This window comes from Pituophis catenifer, unplaced genomic scaffold, assembly GCF_029215685.1.
Source record: "Pituophis catenifer annectens isolate HBS135680 unplaced genomic scaffold, rPitCat1.0.hap2 SCAF_16, whole genome shotgun sequence".
Classification (NCBI taxonomy): Eukaryota; Metazoa; Chordata; class Lepidosauria; order Squamata; family Colubridae; genus Pituophis; species Pituophis catenifer.
The window spans coordinates 18,110,244-18,125,069 of record NW_027256896.1 but is presented as its reverse complement, the minus strand read 5'-3'; the positions used below and the strand labels follow the sequence as shown (position 1 = coordinate 18,125,069).

Sequence of the window (14,826 nt, the reverse complement as noted above, 5' to 3'; positions counted from 1 at the left end):
AGGTTGGGAGCAGACTTTCAACCAAGGGGTTTTTAAGGGAGAGACTGCAGCGGCCTTTGTACAAATGGTAGGGTTGGAAGGGATCTTGGAGGTCTTCTAGTCCAACCCCCTGCCCAAAGCGGGAGTCCTTATTCTATTCTGGACAATTGGTTGTCCAATTCTTGAAAACCTCCAGTGATGGAGCACCCATAACTTCTGAAGGCAACCTATTCCACTGATTAATTGTTCTCACTGTCAGGAAATTTCTCCTTAGTTCTAGTTGGTTTTCTCCTTCCAATAGCCTCCCACCGACCAGTACGCTCCCACAGAGAGGGACTCCTCAGGGTGCCGTCAGCCAGGCAATGTCGGCTGGTGACCCCCAGGGTGAGGGCCTTCTCTGTGGCAGCTCCCGCCCTCTGGAACGATTTGCCCCCGGAGATAAGAAGGATATCGGATCTCCGGGTCTTTCGCCGTGCCCTGAAAACTTTTCTTTTCCATCAAGCAGGCATGAAACCCCCCCCCCTTTTTTTTTTAGCTTTTTAAATTGTCAATGGGTTTTAGTTTGAATGTTTTATATTTTGGGCCAAAGTCATATAATTCTTTTAAATAATTTTAAATTTTGTATTGTTAGGTGTTTTAATTTTGGCTGTGCACCGCCCTGAGTCCACTAGGAGAAGGGCGGTATACAAATTGAATAAAATAAATAAATAAATAAATTAGTTTCCACCCGTTGCTTCTTCTCCTGCCTTCAGGTGCTTTGGAGAATAGGATGAGCCTCACTTCTCTGTGACAGACCCTTGGAAGACTGCTATCATGTCACCCCTAGTCCTGTTCTTCATTAAAGTAGACGTACCTAGTTCCTTTAACCATTCATTATATGCTTTGGCCTCCAAACCTCTTTATCATCTTTGTTGCTCTTTGTTAAGTTCTTTCTAGGACAGGGGTGTCAAATTCAAGGCCCACAGGCCGGATCTGGCTTAGATCTGGCCTGCAGGGCCGCCCTGGAAACAACGAAGTACTGGCCCATGCGGCCTTCCCGAGCTCCGTTTTCGGCTGCTACGGCCTCCTGCATCCCTCCGCCACATGCAGCCCTCCCGAGCTCCATTTTCGCTGGCAGAAGGTTGCAGGAGGATCCTCCCCATGCCCGCTTGGCCCACCACAGGTGCTCCCGACATGAGTGACGTCGAGCTGGCCACGCCCACCCAGGCCGTGGCCCCAGCCCCTCCCCCCAAGGTCAGACACAACCTTGATGCAGCCCTCAATGAAATCAAGTTTGACACCCTTGTTCTAGAACCTCAGTACCTTTTTTGCATCACAGTGATTTTTGTACAGACGCTGAGCTTGTCGATCGAAAGGTCGGCAGTTCAGCGGTTCGAGCGCCGCGTAATGGGGTGAGCTCCCATGACTTGTCCCAGCTTCTGCCAACCTAGCAGTTGGAAAGCACCTAAAAAATCCAAGTAGAAAAATAGGGACCACCTTTGGTGGGAAGGGAACAGCGTTCCGTGCGCCTTTGGCGTTGAGTCATGCCGGCCACACGACCACAGAGACGTCTTCGGACAGCGCTGGCTCTCCAGCTTTGAAACGGAGATGAGCACCGCCCCCTAGAGTTGGAAACGACTAGCACGTATGTGCGAGGGGAACCTTTACCTTTACCTTATGTTTCCTTGGTTGTATTGGTAAATGGTTCCTTTTTAATCTCTGGTTCCTTGACTTGTCTCAATCAGTTGGAAGACAACTGGGAACAAGAGAAGAAAATCCGTGCCGAGGTTGAAAAAGCCCGTCGCAAAGCGGAGGGTGACTTGAAGATGACCATCGAAAATCTGAACGAAATGGAGAGGACTAAGCTGGATTTGGAAGAGGTGGTGAAGAAGTAAGTGGCCAGGTCCTCCTTCCACATGAACCCTTGGTTTGTAAAACAAACCATTTGGCTGAGCTGGTATAGATGGGGGTTGATGTCTGGAGAATTCTGGGAAATGTAGTCCAACACTCCTGGAGGGTACTAGATTGGGAAGTTTGCTCTTGATTATTACTGCTTTCCGGATGTGTTCACACAAACTAAGTGAAAACAGTGGGTGGATATATATTTTGTGGTTCAGGAGGACGACTTGGGAGTAAGGCCAGGAGATGATTGGTCCCTCTCATAAGGCTTAAAAAAGCAGCAATGGCTCTTGGGCTTTTTGTCGGAAAGCAACGTTGCTACATTTGTTTCTTGTCGGCATCTCTTGTTTCTGAACTTTGTGAGGCTGAAGGACTTTTTCTGAAGGACTTGTTTTGGAATTAATTTGGACTAAGCTGAGAATGAAGTAATTCTCAGCTATTCTAATAAAATATGCTTGTTTAGGACTGATTGTGTCTCATAATAACTACTTGGGCCTAGGTCACAACAAATATGATGTTTGAAACTACATATCCACAGTCCCAAAGATGCTTTTTCAAGAGGCAACTGGACTTTCTGGTTTTTTCTTGAAGATGTTTCACTTCTCATCCAAGAAGCTGAAGGAGCTTCTTGGATGAGAAGCGAAACGTCTTCAAGGAAAATCCAGAAAGTCCAGTTGCCTCTTGAAAAAGCACCTTTGGGACAACCATGACCTGGATGATGGAGAACCTGCATGGACACATCCACGGAGTCTTTGAATAAGCCTGATGTATCTTCTCTTCCAGGCGAGACTTAGAGATCAATTCCGTCAATTCCAAGTTGGAAGATGAGCAGGCTCTGAATTCCACCCTTCAGAGAAAACTGAAGGAACACCAGGTAGGGGAGAGAAAGACAGACGGACATAATTTGTCTCGTTCCACCACCTTTTTTCCATAATCAACTTTGGCTAACAGCATCAGGTCCCCTGTTCCCATCCAGATTTGGCCTAAGAGGACATCTTAAGATTTCAAACTACTGTACGTCAGCTTAGTTTCTCAGGGCTTCCAGATTACTTTGCCAAGATGGTTGGAGATGATTTTGACCATGAAAGAAAACATTTAAGAGATCATCTGAAGTCCTGTATGGTCTTCAGACATTTCCAAAGGCAGCTTCATATATGTAATTCTTCTCCTCACCAAGAAGGCAGGAAGGCATGCAATTTTTGCTGGGTCTTAGTTCCCTAACCCTAACCCTAACCCTAATTTTGGTATGTGGTGAACCTGGCTGTTTTAAAGGGTCTCTTAGTTATCCTACCTCAAAACACTGAATAACAGAGTTGGAAGGGACCTTGGAGGTCTTCTAATTCAACCCACTACTCAAGCAGGAGACTCAATACCACTTCAGACAAAACTGTTTTCCAATCTCTTCTTAAAAACTTCCAGTGTTGGAGCATCCACAACTTCTGGAGGCAAGTTGTTCCACTGATTAATTGTTCTCACTGTTAGGAAATTTCTCCTTAGTTCTAGGTTGCTTCTCTCCTTGATTAGCTTCCACTCGTTGCTTCTTGTCCTGCCTTCAGGTGCTTTGGAGAATAGCTTGACTCCCTCTTCTTTGGGGCAGTCTACCATATATTGGAAGACTGCTATCATGTCACCCGTAGTCCTTCTTTTCATCCAACTAGACACAGCCAATTCCAGTAACCTTTCTTCCTATTGCTTCGCATTGTCAAGTTTCGAGGTCGTCTCAAATAAATTGCATTTCAAACAAAGTCTTTGATAAAAACTCCCATTTATTAAGCACGACATTCTAAATCCTGGCTCATCGTAGCCAACACTGACTTCCAGACCCAAAACCCTCCCTTTCCGTTCCCCACTCCCCTGCACTCATTGGCCATCTTCCAAGTCATTCTACCCCTAATCTACCGCTCCAGCTCAAAGGAATTTCCCCCCTCCCATCTCATCTCCTAGGGGATATTATCTCCAGGGAAAATAAGTAGGTGAAAAGTCAAACGTCCCTTTCCAGACGCCTCCGCTTCTCCTTCTTATGTCAGCACTAGAGTAAATGAAGCTTGAAGTGCTGACACGCATCTCATGGTGTTTTTGCTTCTAATAGGCTCGAATTGAAGAATTGGAAGAAGAACTGGAAGCAGAACGGTCCATAAGGGCGAAGGTAAATCTATTTTCTCCATAATCAAAGAAGTGGCCCATTCAGTTCAAGACAGCGATGCCTATCCTAGTTCCAAACCAGTTTAGAATCTTTACACAGATTGCAGGACTGTGCAAAACATTTCAAAATCAAGTTGTTTCTGAAATTCTCCAGGTCATGTTTGAAACACCCCATCTGGAGTTTGGAAATCATTTGTTTTTAGGGCTCTTTTGGAGCCCCTTGAGAATTTCCAATGATCTTGAAACACTGCTGGAAGTTCAAATCCGCCTGTTTCGCAGCTGTAACCTCTGTTTTGTTACCGACTCAAGGCAGAACATTTTGATAAAATGGTTTGGATCTTTCCATTGTCCAGCCCAGCCCACCTCCCAGGGTTGTTGTTGTTGGAGGGGGAGGAAGAAATATTAAGTATGTTAACAGTTGAGTAAATAACGCTTTGAGTTATTTATTAAAACAAAGGCAAGACTAAAAAAAAATCTAAAAGAAATAAATTAAACATTGACTCTGTTTTTCTCCTTTCACCTTGCTTGGCGGTGTCTCCTCATCTTTATTTATGGAGCTTTTTAGGACAATGTATTTGGGAAGGAAGGAAAGAAGGAAGGAAGGAAGGAAGGAAGGAAGGAAGGAAGGAAGGAAGGAAGGAAGGAGATAGATAGAAGGGAGGGAGGGAGGGAGGAAGGAAGGAAGGAGATGGAAGGAAGGAAGGAAAGAAGGAAGGAAGGAGATGGAAGGAAGGGAAGAAGGGAGGAAGGAGGGAGAGAGATAGAAGGGAGGGAGGAAGGAAGGAAGGAGGGAGGGAGATAGAAGGAAGGAAGGAAGGAGAAAGAAGGGAGGGAGGGAGGAAGGAAGGAAGGAGAGAGGGGGGGAGATAGATAGAAGGGAGAGAGGGAGGAAGGAAGGAAGGAGATGGAAGGAAGGAAGGAAGGAAAGAAGGAAGGAAGGAAGGAGATAGAAGGAAGGGAAGAAAGGAGGAAGGAGGGAGAGAGGGAGGGAGATAGAAGGGAGGGAGGAAGGAAGGAAGGAGATGGAAGGAAGGAAGGAGATGGAAGGAAGGAAGGAAGGAAGGGGGAGGGAGGGAGGAAGGAAGGCTAAAATTTTATACTCCCAATTACAGCCTCCCTATAGGGAAGATGAGCAGCATAAACGTTTAATAAACCAAAATAAAATTTAATATTTTGCTTTTAGATTGAGAAGCAACGCAGTGACCTCTCCCGGGAACTGGAAGAGCTCACCGACAGACTTGAGGAAGCCGGAGGAGCTACCACAGCTCAGGTAAACACACATCAATCAGGGTAGCTGATGGTTACCGTGCCGTACCCATTTCACATGCTGAGAAACTGAGTCTCGAAAGAACGAATCCTCCCTAGGACACCCAGCCATCTCTTTTTTGTACGGGTTTTCAAGCGTTAGAAGTAACGGTGTGTCAGACGATGTTGGGGACCCCACAATTAGAGCAGCGTTGATGATTTCGAAGGGAGGGTGGGATGCTTACCTCTTACTCCCTCTCTACTCTCTGCGCCCAGATTGAGCAGAACCGCAAACGGGAAGCCGAGCTGCTTAAGCTCCGGCGAGAGCTGGAAGAAGCCGCCTTGCAGAGTGAGGCCACGGCTTCCACCCTGCGCAAGAAGCACACCGACGCCATGGCCGAGATGACGGAACACCTGGAGAACCTGCAAAGGGTCAAATCCAAGTTGGAGAAAGACAAGCAGGTCATGAAGGCCGAGATCGATGATCTCAGCAGCAGCATGGAAAACGTCCAGAAATCCAAGGTACGACGAACGAGAGAGAAAAACGCCATCGCGCGAGGCTGGGAACCCCAACCTCAGGGCTGGAACCTCAAGCGGCATCTTCTCTTTGTCGTCCTAGTTATTTGCACATGGTTGAAGAGGCAAAGTCAGGAACATGGTAGATCTTTACTGAGTCCTTTGATGGATTGAGCTACTGGATGCAGTACTGTGGTGGAAGAGGGTCTGGATTCCCAGAAGGGTGGGGCTGCATTCCAGAGGACCAAGAGACAGCAAAGTTTAGATAGTTTGGTTGGGAGGAAGAAGGTCAGGTCAGCTCCTCCCTAGAACTTTGGAGTATATATTTAATGATGCAAGTAGTTCCTTCAGCGTGGCAAGATTCTGTCTACAGGTGAGGAATGATAAAAGACATTGCTTAGATTCGTCCCGTTTCCGGACTTCCGGGAGGCCTGTTTTTCACCCTCCACAGGCTCTGGAGGCTTTCCTAGAACCTCCGGGGGGGGCAAAAACGGCCTCCCCTGGCCCTCCGGAGGCCGGAAATGGGCCGTTTCCAGACTTCCGGTAATTCTGGGAGACCCATTTTTCACCCTCCAGAGGCTTTTTTAGAGCCTCTGGGAGAACGAAAACGGCCTCCCCCAGCCCTCCAGAGGCCTCTGGAGGCTGAAAACGGCCTGTTTCCAGACTTCCGGTAGGCCCATTTTTTGCCCTCCCAGAGCCTCCGCGCGAGCCCTGTACTTACCCGGCATCCAAAACGGGCTCCGTGGAGACTCCTGGGAGGGGAGGAGCGGCATGGGCATGCATGCACTTTTCCCACATGGGCAACAGGGACCTGAAAATCAGCTGGCCAGTAGGAAGCTGCATGCATGCGTGGTGGAGCTGACCTAGAGCGACAACTCGCGTGCCCGCAGAAATGGCTCCGTGTGCCACCTGTGGCATGGGTACCATAGGTTTGCCATCACGGGCTTAGAAGAACCTCAATGTGTCTTTTGTGGGCCACAGGTCTGCGGGCCTAACAAGTACCGTACTACTGTTAGTTACCTGCGGCACAGTCCATAGTTCCAAGGGTTGCAGCTGGTTTGTTGAAATGTAAGCAGGAACTCTTGAGTTATTCTGAAGTTGTCTTCTCCTCTAATTCCTCGCAGATTAATGCCGAAGCTCACGTCCGCAGATTGGAGGACAACCTGGCTGAAGTCACCGCCCGACTGGCTGAGATGGAAAGGAATCAAGCAGAAATCAACGCCGTCAGGAACAGACTCCAAGGTTGGTTTCCTTGGGCGATCTCCAGAGTTCCACTACTTTATTTTGTTTCATTTTATTGAGTTGTCCAATTTTTAAAAATGTTCACCCTGGCCGCTAAGCAATTCCAGCCTCGTGTCCTTCGTGGTCACGTCCTCGTGTGTCTTTAGTTTTTCATTCCTACCTCGGAGAAATTGGTGTTGGCCCTTTTTCAAGAAAAGTTAGATGCACGATGGCCAGGCTTCATTTATCTTGTCTCTTTTGGTGTTCCTTCAACCGCATCACTGAATTTGGGTGAATTGATTGCCAAACCTTGATGCTCAATTTCCTGCCAGCTTGAAAGCAAAGAACGAGCCAAAGCTACGGGTTGCATTGTAAATGAGGCCTAGCTCAGCCATAGAAGAAGGGAAAAAAAATAGAGACAAAGCAAAGATTTTCCAGCTATCCACTGATTAGAAACACCTTACCCATTAGTCCAATCTTCCACAACCATCACTTTCATGAAGTTATGTTCAGTCTCCTGGGCATTTAAAGACTGATCATGCTGAGGGAAGCATCAGCCAACCAGATACGGCGAGATGGATGGAGAAATAAATCAATCCATAACCCAGTTCTCCTCCATTCCTCTTTTTAACCCTTCCCCTGTAGCTGAGAACAACGAGCTGAGCCGGGAGCATGAAGAAGGTCAGTCACGGCTCAATCAAGTCCTTCGGGTCAAGACATCCCTCACTTCCCAAGTGGACGACTTCAAGCGACAGCTGGACGAAGAGTCCAAGGTAAGTTCTTGCAACGATGGCTCCACCTGCTTATTAAAACCCAAATCACGGAAGCCAAGCACAGAGAACTCCCAACGAAGACCTCCAAACTCAGCTGGTTCTGAAGGTTGAGCATGCAAAGACCCCACGGGTTGATGTTCCTCACATGGGTTTTGGCCCACAGATCCCAACATCCTGGAGAAACTTCAACATGGTGCTGGAGGAGGAACTGGTTGTCCTAAAAAGCAAATATTGTAATTTTTGGGACATCTCCTACAAAGAAAAACCCAGCAGATGTTGGCTTTTAGGGAGATGGTCAAGATCTGCCAGAAATTCAGAAATTAACTATCCGTAAAGCTTGTTTCGGGATGCGGTGGCTCAGTAGCTAAGACGCTGAACTTGTCGATCGAAAGGTGGGCAGTTCAGCGGTTCGAATCCCTAGTGCCACATAACGGGGTGAGCTCCTGTTACTTGTCCCAGCTTCTGCCAATTTAGCAGTTTGAAAGCACATAAAAAAAAATGCAAGGAGAATGGTTACCTTCCCTTTGGTGGGAAGGGAATAGTGTTCCTTGCGCCTTTGGCGTTGAGTCATGCCAGCCACATGACCACAGAGACGTCTTTGGACAGCACTGGCTCTTCGGCTTTGAAACAGAGATGAGCACCACCCCCTAGAGTCAAGAACGACTAGCACATATGTGCGAGGGGAACTTTTACCTTTACCTTTAAAGCTTGTTTTCTGATAATTAAGTCTTCAGAGAGCAGTGGCATACAAATTGAATTAATAAATAATAATAATTGAATTAATAAATAAGAGAAACTATGAACAAAGAAATGGAAATATGAGGGAGGAAGTAGATTAATCAGCTACAACTGTGGTTGTCCTTAGGCCCGCAGTGCTGCAGTGGTCAGTCTGGCCAACACCAAACACGACCTGGATTTGATCAAAGAGCAGCTGGAGGAAGAGCAAACCGGCAAAGCTGAGCTCCAACGCTTGGTCTCCAAGCTCAACACCGAAGTTACAACCTGGAGGACCAAATATGAAACCGATGCTATTCAGAGAACAGAGGAGCTGGAAGAGACTAAGTGAGTAAGGTGGTAGAGAGCAAGGTTGTAGGTCTAGAACATCTGGCAACCTGATGAGGGATTCTGAGAAGTTCAGTGATATCTAGAAGATTATCATCATCGTTTGACCCATCTCATACCTGGGACATTTTTTTTCTTGTTTCTTGCAGGAGAAAACTGACCGCCCGTCTTCAGGAGGCAGAGGAAGCAGCCGAAACGGCACAAGCTCGGGTAGCCAGCATGGAGAAGTACAAGCAGAAGCTCCAGATGGAAGTGGAAGATCTAACTTTGGATCTTGAAAAGGTAAAATAACAAGTTTTAAACGGATGTTCCTGGGGATGAGGGTTTCTTCTTGGCACCAATCCCAGAGGTGGGCTGCTTGGGGTTCTCAAGGGTTCGGGAGAACCTCTAGCTAAGATTCGGTGCAGTTTGGAGAACACCCCAAATCCCACTCCTGACTGGCCCACCCCGCCCCTCCCAGGAGTCTCCACGTGGCCCGTTTTGGATGCAGGTAAGTGCAGGGTGCGCGCGGAGGCTCAAGGAGGGCGAAAAAAGGGCATATCAGAAGTTCGGGAAGGCAGGAGGGCCTCCAGAGCCTGGGGAGGCCATTTATGCCCTCCCGGAGCCTCAAGGAAAGCCTCTGGAGCCCGGGGAGGGCAAAAACAGCTCCCCCCGCCATGGTGCAGGAGGCCTAGTTTTGAGACCATCGTTTATTGAAAACAGAAGAGCTACCATTGGATTTGTTGCAAAATCTTGGAGACATGACTTTGGAGGTCTCTAGAAACAGCAAAAAGGGATTCTGAAGGGCTATGATTGGCCACTTCTGATTTAATACGGTGATTAACCTTATCCTATGACCCAAAATGATGTCACCAAGATTAAATGGTTAACCACAAATGATAGGCACCTTTCGTATCAATAAATATCCTGCCAGAATCAACATCAGTACCAAAGAAGTTAAGGTTGCTTTCTTGGTTAGAAGGAACCTCAGAAACAGAGGTTCTGTCTATCAGAATGACGAATTCCTAGAGACGAGGCTTGGAGAACAAGCAAGATCATCAGTGGTGGACCTCAAGGTTGAAGGTGATGCTTGTCTTCTCAGTCCAACGCAGCCTGTGCAGCCCTGGATAAGAAGCAACGGGCCTTTGACAAGATGCTGTCTGAATGGCAGCAGAAGTGTGAGGAGCTCCAATTGGAGGTGGACAATTCCCAGAAGGAATGTCGCATGTACATGACGGAGAACTTCAAGCTCAAGACAGCCTACGAGGAAGCCCTAGAGCACCTGGAATCCGTGAAAAAGGAAAACAAGACTCTTCAGGGTGAGTTCAGGTAGTCCTCTACGACAGTGGTGAAATCCAATTTTTTTTTACTACCGGTTCTGTGGGCGTGGCTTGGTGGGCGTGGTATGGCTTGGTGGGCATGGCAGGGGAAGGATACTGCAAAATCCCCATTCCCTCCCTACTCGAGGGGATGATACTGCAAAATCCCCATTCCCTCCCCACTCGAGGGGAAGGATACTGCAAAATCCCCATTCCCTCCCCACTCCAGGGGGAAGGATATTGCAAAATCCCCATTCCCTCCCCAGTCCTGGGGGAAGGATATTGCAAAATCTCCATTCCCACCCCACTCCAGGGGAAGGATACTGCAAAATCCCCATTCCCTCCCCACTCCTGGGGGAAGGATACTGCAAAATCTCCATTCCCTCCCCACTCCTGGGGGAAGGATATTGCAAAATCTCCATTCCTACCCCACTCTGGGGCCAGCCAGAGGTGGTATTTGCCGGTTCTCCGAAGTACTCAAAATTTCCGCTACCGGTTCTCCAGAACCTGTCAGAACCTGCTGGATTTCACCCCTGCTCTACGAACAACCGTTCATTTAGCAATCACTCAAAGTTACAATGGTACTGAAAAAGTTGACTTACAACTAGTCCTCGTACTTCAGGCCATCGCAGCATCCTCGCTGTCATGTGATTCAAAATTCAGGTGCTTGGCACTCACCATGTATCCTAAAAGCCCCAGGGTTACGTGAATCCCATTTGTGACCTTCACAGCTGGTTTCCGACAATAATAATTAGAATAGAGCTGGAAGGGACCTTGGAGGTCTTCTAGTCTAGCCCCCTGTTCAGGCAGGAGATCCTATAGCATTTCAGACAAGTGGCTGTCCAGTCTTTTCTTTAAAACCTTCAGTGATGGAGTACCCACAAGTTCTGAACTGGTTCCACTGGTTAATTCACTGTCAGGAAGTTTCTCCTTAATTCCAGATTGCTTCTCTCCTTGATTGGTTTCCATCCATGGTTTCTTCTCTTGCCTTCTGGCGCTTTGGAAAATAAGTTGACCCACCCCCCTTCTTTTTTGTGGCAGCCCATGGTCAGCTTGAATAAATATCTGATCGGCTTGAATCGTGCATCTTTTTGTTTTCAATCAGAGGAAATCAAGGATCTCGTTGACCAGTTGGGCGAGGGAGGAAGAAGTGTCCACGAGCTTCAGAAGATGAAAAAGAAGTTGGAAATTGAGAAAGACGAGCTTCAGGTGGCCCTGGAGGAAGCTGAGTCTTCCCTGGAGGTAACGTTGAACGTGGTAGCATCTTCCGTTGGTTTAGTCATTCTTGCTCTCCTTTGTCATCCACGCGTCCTTGCCTCAGAGAAGTGGGCCCAAGGATTCAGACTCTCCAGGAAGGTTTCCTCGCCACAAGAAAAGAGCGCTGGGACTCCTGTTTGGGGAAACTGAGGCCATGGTTCTTCTCCTCCTCTGTTTGCTGACAGGTGGAAGAGAGCAAGCTGATCCGCATTCAGCTGGAGCTGGCCCAAGTCAAGGCAGACATTGACCGGAGAATCCATGAGAAGGAAGAAGAATTTGAAGCCACAAGGTTTGAAACCTATTCTCCGTACTCGTGTTTCCCCGAAAATAAGACCCTATCTTATATTTTTTTCCCATCAAAAAAAGGCACCAGGTCTTATTTTCAGGGGAGGTCATCCACTGACTAATCTCACTTGTGTGCGTCACCCCCTTTTCGCTATCCGAGGCCTTCAGGAACTACTTCTTCTGTGGCCGGCAAGGCTTTCCTGAAGGCCTCTGCAGCCGATAAGAGAGCTCCGAATCGATCTGGAGCTCTGTTATCAGCTACAGAGGTCTTCAGGAAAGCCTTGCCAGCCTTGCCAGCTGCAGAAGAAATGGGCTGGCGAGGCAGGTGTCAGGTTGTGCGAGGCCTGGCTCCCCCGCTTCCATCCCCACCCTAGTTTAATTTTAATTAGGGCTTATATTAGGATCTTAATTAGGGCTTATATTGGGCGCACATGTAAAAATCAAGCTAGGACTTACTTTCAGGGTAGGTCGTAGGCGTGAAATGCTACCGGTTCGGACGAGTTCAGAGAACCGGTAACAATGGCAGCACGAGGCTCTGCCACCCACCTGGTCATTGTTACCAGGTGCGCATGCGCAAACCCGCAGAAGGGTTTGCTCATGCACAGAGGGTCTGTGCACACATGTGACGCGCGCAGTGCATGCACTTCCGAACTGGTAGGGTAGGTAAGTAGATTTCAACCCTGGTAGGTCGTATTTTCGAGGAAACAGGGTAGATTGTGAGATTTCCCCTCCCATCATCCCCACCTACACATCTTCCAAACTGGTGCCACAATTCCCATTATCGCCATAATGGTGATGTGGGTTGGGGAGATGGAATTTGTGGGGCACTGCACCTGGCGCCACATTATGAGGGAGGGGCTGCATATTTGTATTTCATGTTTTTAATTCTGGCTGTGCACCGCCCTGAGTCCTCAGGGAGAAGGGCGGTATATAAATTGAAAAATAAATAAATAAATAAATAAAATTCCAGTCAGAGTGTTGTGACCTAGGCTCACTTAGTCATTACAAGACACAATTCAGTCTTAAACAAACCTATTTTATTATAACAGCTGGGAATTACTTCATTTCCAGCTTAGTCCAAAATAATTCCAAAACAAGTCCTTCAGAAAAAGTCCTTCGGCTTATCACAAACCTTTATCTTCTTTGCCACCCTGCCAAAGGCCTTTCTTGGCAAAGCCCCACGAAGTTCAGAAACAAGAGACGCCGACTGGAAACAAATGTAGCAACGTTGCTTTCCTACAAAGAGCCGAAGATCCTTTGCTGCTCTTTTAAGCCTTTTGGGAAGGGCCAATCATCTCCTGCTGGCGGACCACAACCCAGAGGACCAAGAGACAGCGAAGTTTAGATAGCTTGCTTGGAAGGAAGACAGTCAAGTCAGGTCCTCCTTAGAAGTTCTCAGAATATATACAAGTACTTTGCTTTAATTTGGCAACATTCTGTCTATAGGTGGGGAACAAAAATGTTTAGAAGAATCTCAGTGTGTCTTTCTTGGTTTTTGGAGCCTGACAATGACTTTTGCTCACCTCTTTAGGAAGAACCACCAGCGTGCCATCGAATCTCTGCAGTCTAGTCTGGAACTGGAGGCCAAAGGGCGAGCAGAGGCCCTGCGGCTGAAAAAGAAGATGGAGACAGACCTGAATGAAATGGAGATCCAGCTGGACCATGCCAATAAAAACAACAGTGAGCTGGTCAAGACCTTGAAGAAACTCCAGCAACAGATCAAGGTGAAAGAAGTTACAGGAAAGGGGGCCAGAAGAGAACAGAGGAAAAGCAATAAGTTCTGAGTCTTCTCCTCCATCTCCTGTTTTCCTCCCAACATCCATCCCGTGAGATAGGTTGACCTGACAGAACATCTAGTCCAAGGTCACCTTGGATTAGAAAGTAGACTAGAACCTGCTCCTCATCCAACTCTTTCACCACTCCATTTCACTGGCTCTTCTTGAGAAGGTTCCCAATGTGCTTTATCTTCTTGAAGGAACCAGTTGAACGTGTAGCCAGGCCTTCAAAGCCAGAAAAAAATAAAGCTATCCTAAAAACGTAGGCCACAACCCAGAAGGAATCTCACTGAAGGCTTATTGTAAGACATGAATTAGCAAAAGTGTAGTATATGTCCACAAGTAGGCCCTTACAGAATAAAGTCCTTGAGAACTTCACCTACCCGTTTCCTTGCTATACATGAGCTTGGTTTTAAGCCCCCCATCTTCCCAAGTTCTTATCCTATCCTAGATACAGGTGGAAGTTTCAAGGCAGCAGGTAGATTTAAGATTCTATCCTGGACATATTTCTTAGATCTCCACCCCCCTGTTGATCAGGATTGATCCCTGATGGCTCAGACTAACCATGGGCTTCTGACACTTTTCTGCCTCCAGGACATGCAGATGCAGATGGACGAAGATGCTCGCCAACACGAAGAGCTGAGGGAACAGTACAACCTTCAAGAACGCCGACTCAGCCTTCTCCAGACGGAGTTGGAAGAGGTGCGCACCGGCTTGGAGGGCAGCGAACGCTCGCGGAAGCTCATCGAGCAAGAATTGGTGGATGTCTCCGAAAGGCACAACGAACTCAGTGTTCAGGTGAGTCGACATCTATGGTCTCCATCTCCTATGAGGAAGAAGGGACGGATCATGAAAAATAGACCATTGGCTCAGGGGTTTATTTATTTATTTTATTTAAACCAGTGTTTTTCAACCTGGACAACTTTCAGATTTGTGCAAATCTGTCTGGGGAATTCTGGAAGTTGAAGTCCACACATCTGACAGTTGCCAACGGTGAGAAATACCGATTTAAATACCGTATTTTTTGGGGTATAAGACGCACCTTTCCCCCCCAAAAAAGAGGGTAAAAATCTGGGTGCATCTTATACTCCGAATGTAGCCCCACCCAGCTTCTCAAATAGAGGTTTCAGAGGCTGAAAAAAGCATCAGAAACGAAGCTTCAGAAAAGAAGCCCCCAAACAGAGCTTCAGAAAAGAAGCCTCCAAACAGAGCTTCAGGAAAAAAGCCTCCAAACAGAGCTTCAGAGGCTTTTCAGAAAAAAAGCTTTTGGAGGCTTTCAGAGGCAGGAAAATGTTTTTTTCTGAAACAGAGTTTCAGAAGTTTCAGAGGCAGAAAAAAAAAAGCCAAAAAAAAAGCAAGGCACAGAGTTCACAACCAAGGAACCTGTTGCTAAAA

The 14,826-nt window shown here is 47.3% G+C and overlaps 1 protein-coding gene across 1 annotated transcript in view; it reads left to right on the top strand.

The window, feature by feature from the left end:
- MYH16 (myosin heavy chain 16) overlaps positions 1 to 14,826 on the top strand; it is a 42,784-nt gene that overhangs the window by 24,904 nt on the left and 3,054 nt on the right. The window contains exons 25-38 of the mRNA XM_070954998.1: positions 1,704 to 1,849; positions 2,641 to 2,731; positions 3,947 to 4,003; positions 5,183 to 5,269; positions 5,521 to 5,766; positions 6,885 to 7,002; positions 7,627 to 7,754; positions 8,620 to 8,816; positions 8,966 to 9,098; positions 9,898 to 10,114; positions 11,220 to 11,356; positions 11,557 to 11,660; positions 13,188 to 13,380; positions 14,026 to 14,229. Coding sequence (XP_070811099.1) covers positions 1,704 to 1,849; positions 2,641 to 2,731; positions 3,947 to 4,003; positions 5,183 to 5,269; positions 5,521 to 5,766; positions 6,885 to 7,002; positions 7,627 to 7,754; positions 8,620 to 8,816; positions 8,966 to 9,098; positions 9,898 to 10,114; positions 11,220 to 11,356; positions 11,557 to 11,660; positions 13,188 to 13,380; positions 14,026 to 14,229 — 2,058 coding nt within the window. The remainder of the gene's footprint in view (positions 1 to 1,703; positions 1,850 to 2,640; positions 2,732 to 3,946; positions 4,004 to 5,182; positions 5,270 to 5,520; positions 5,767 to 6,884; positions 7,003 to 7,626; positions 7,755 to 8,619; positions 8,817 to 8,965; positions 9,099 to 9,897; positions 10,115 to 11,219; positions 11,357 to 11,556; positions 11,661 to 13,187; positions 13,381 to 14,025; positions 14,230 to 14,826) is intronic.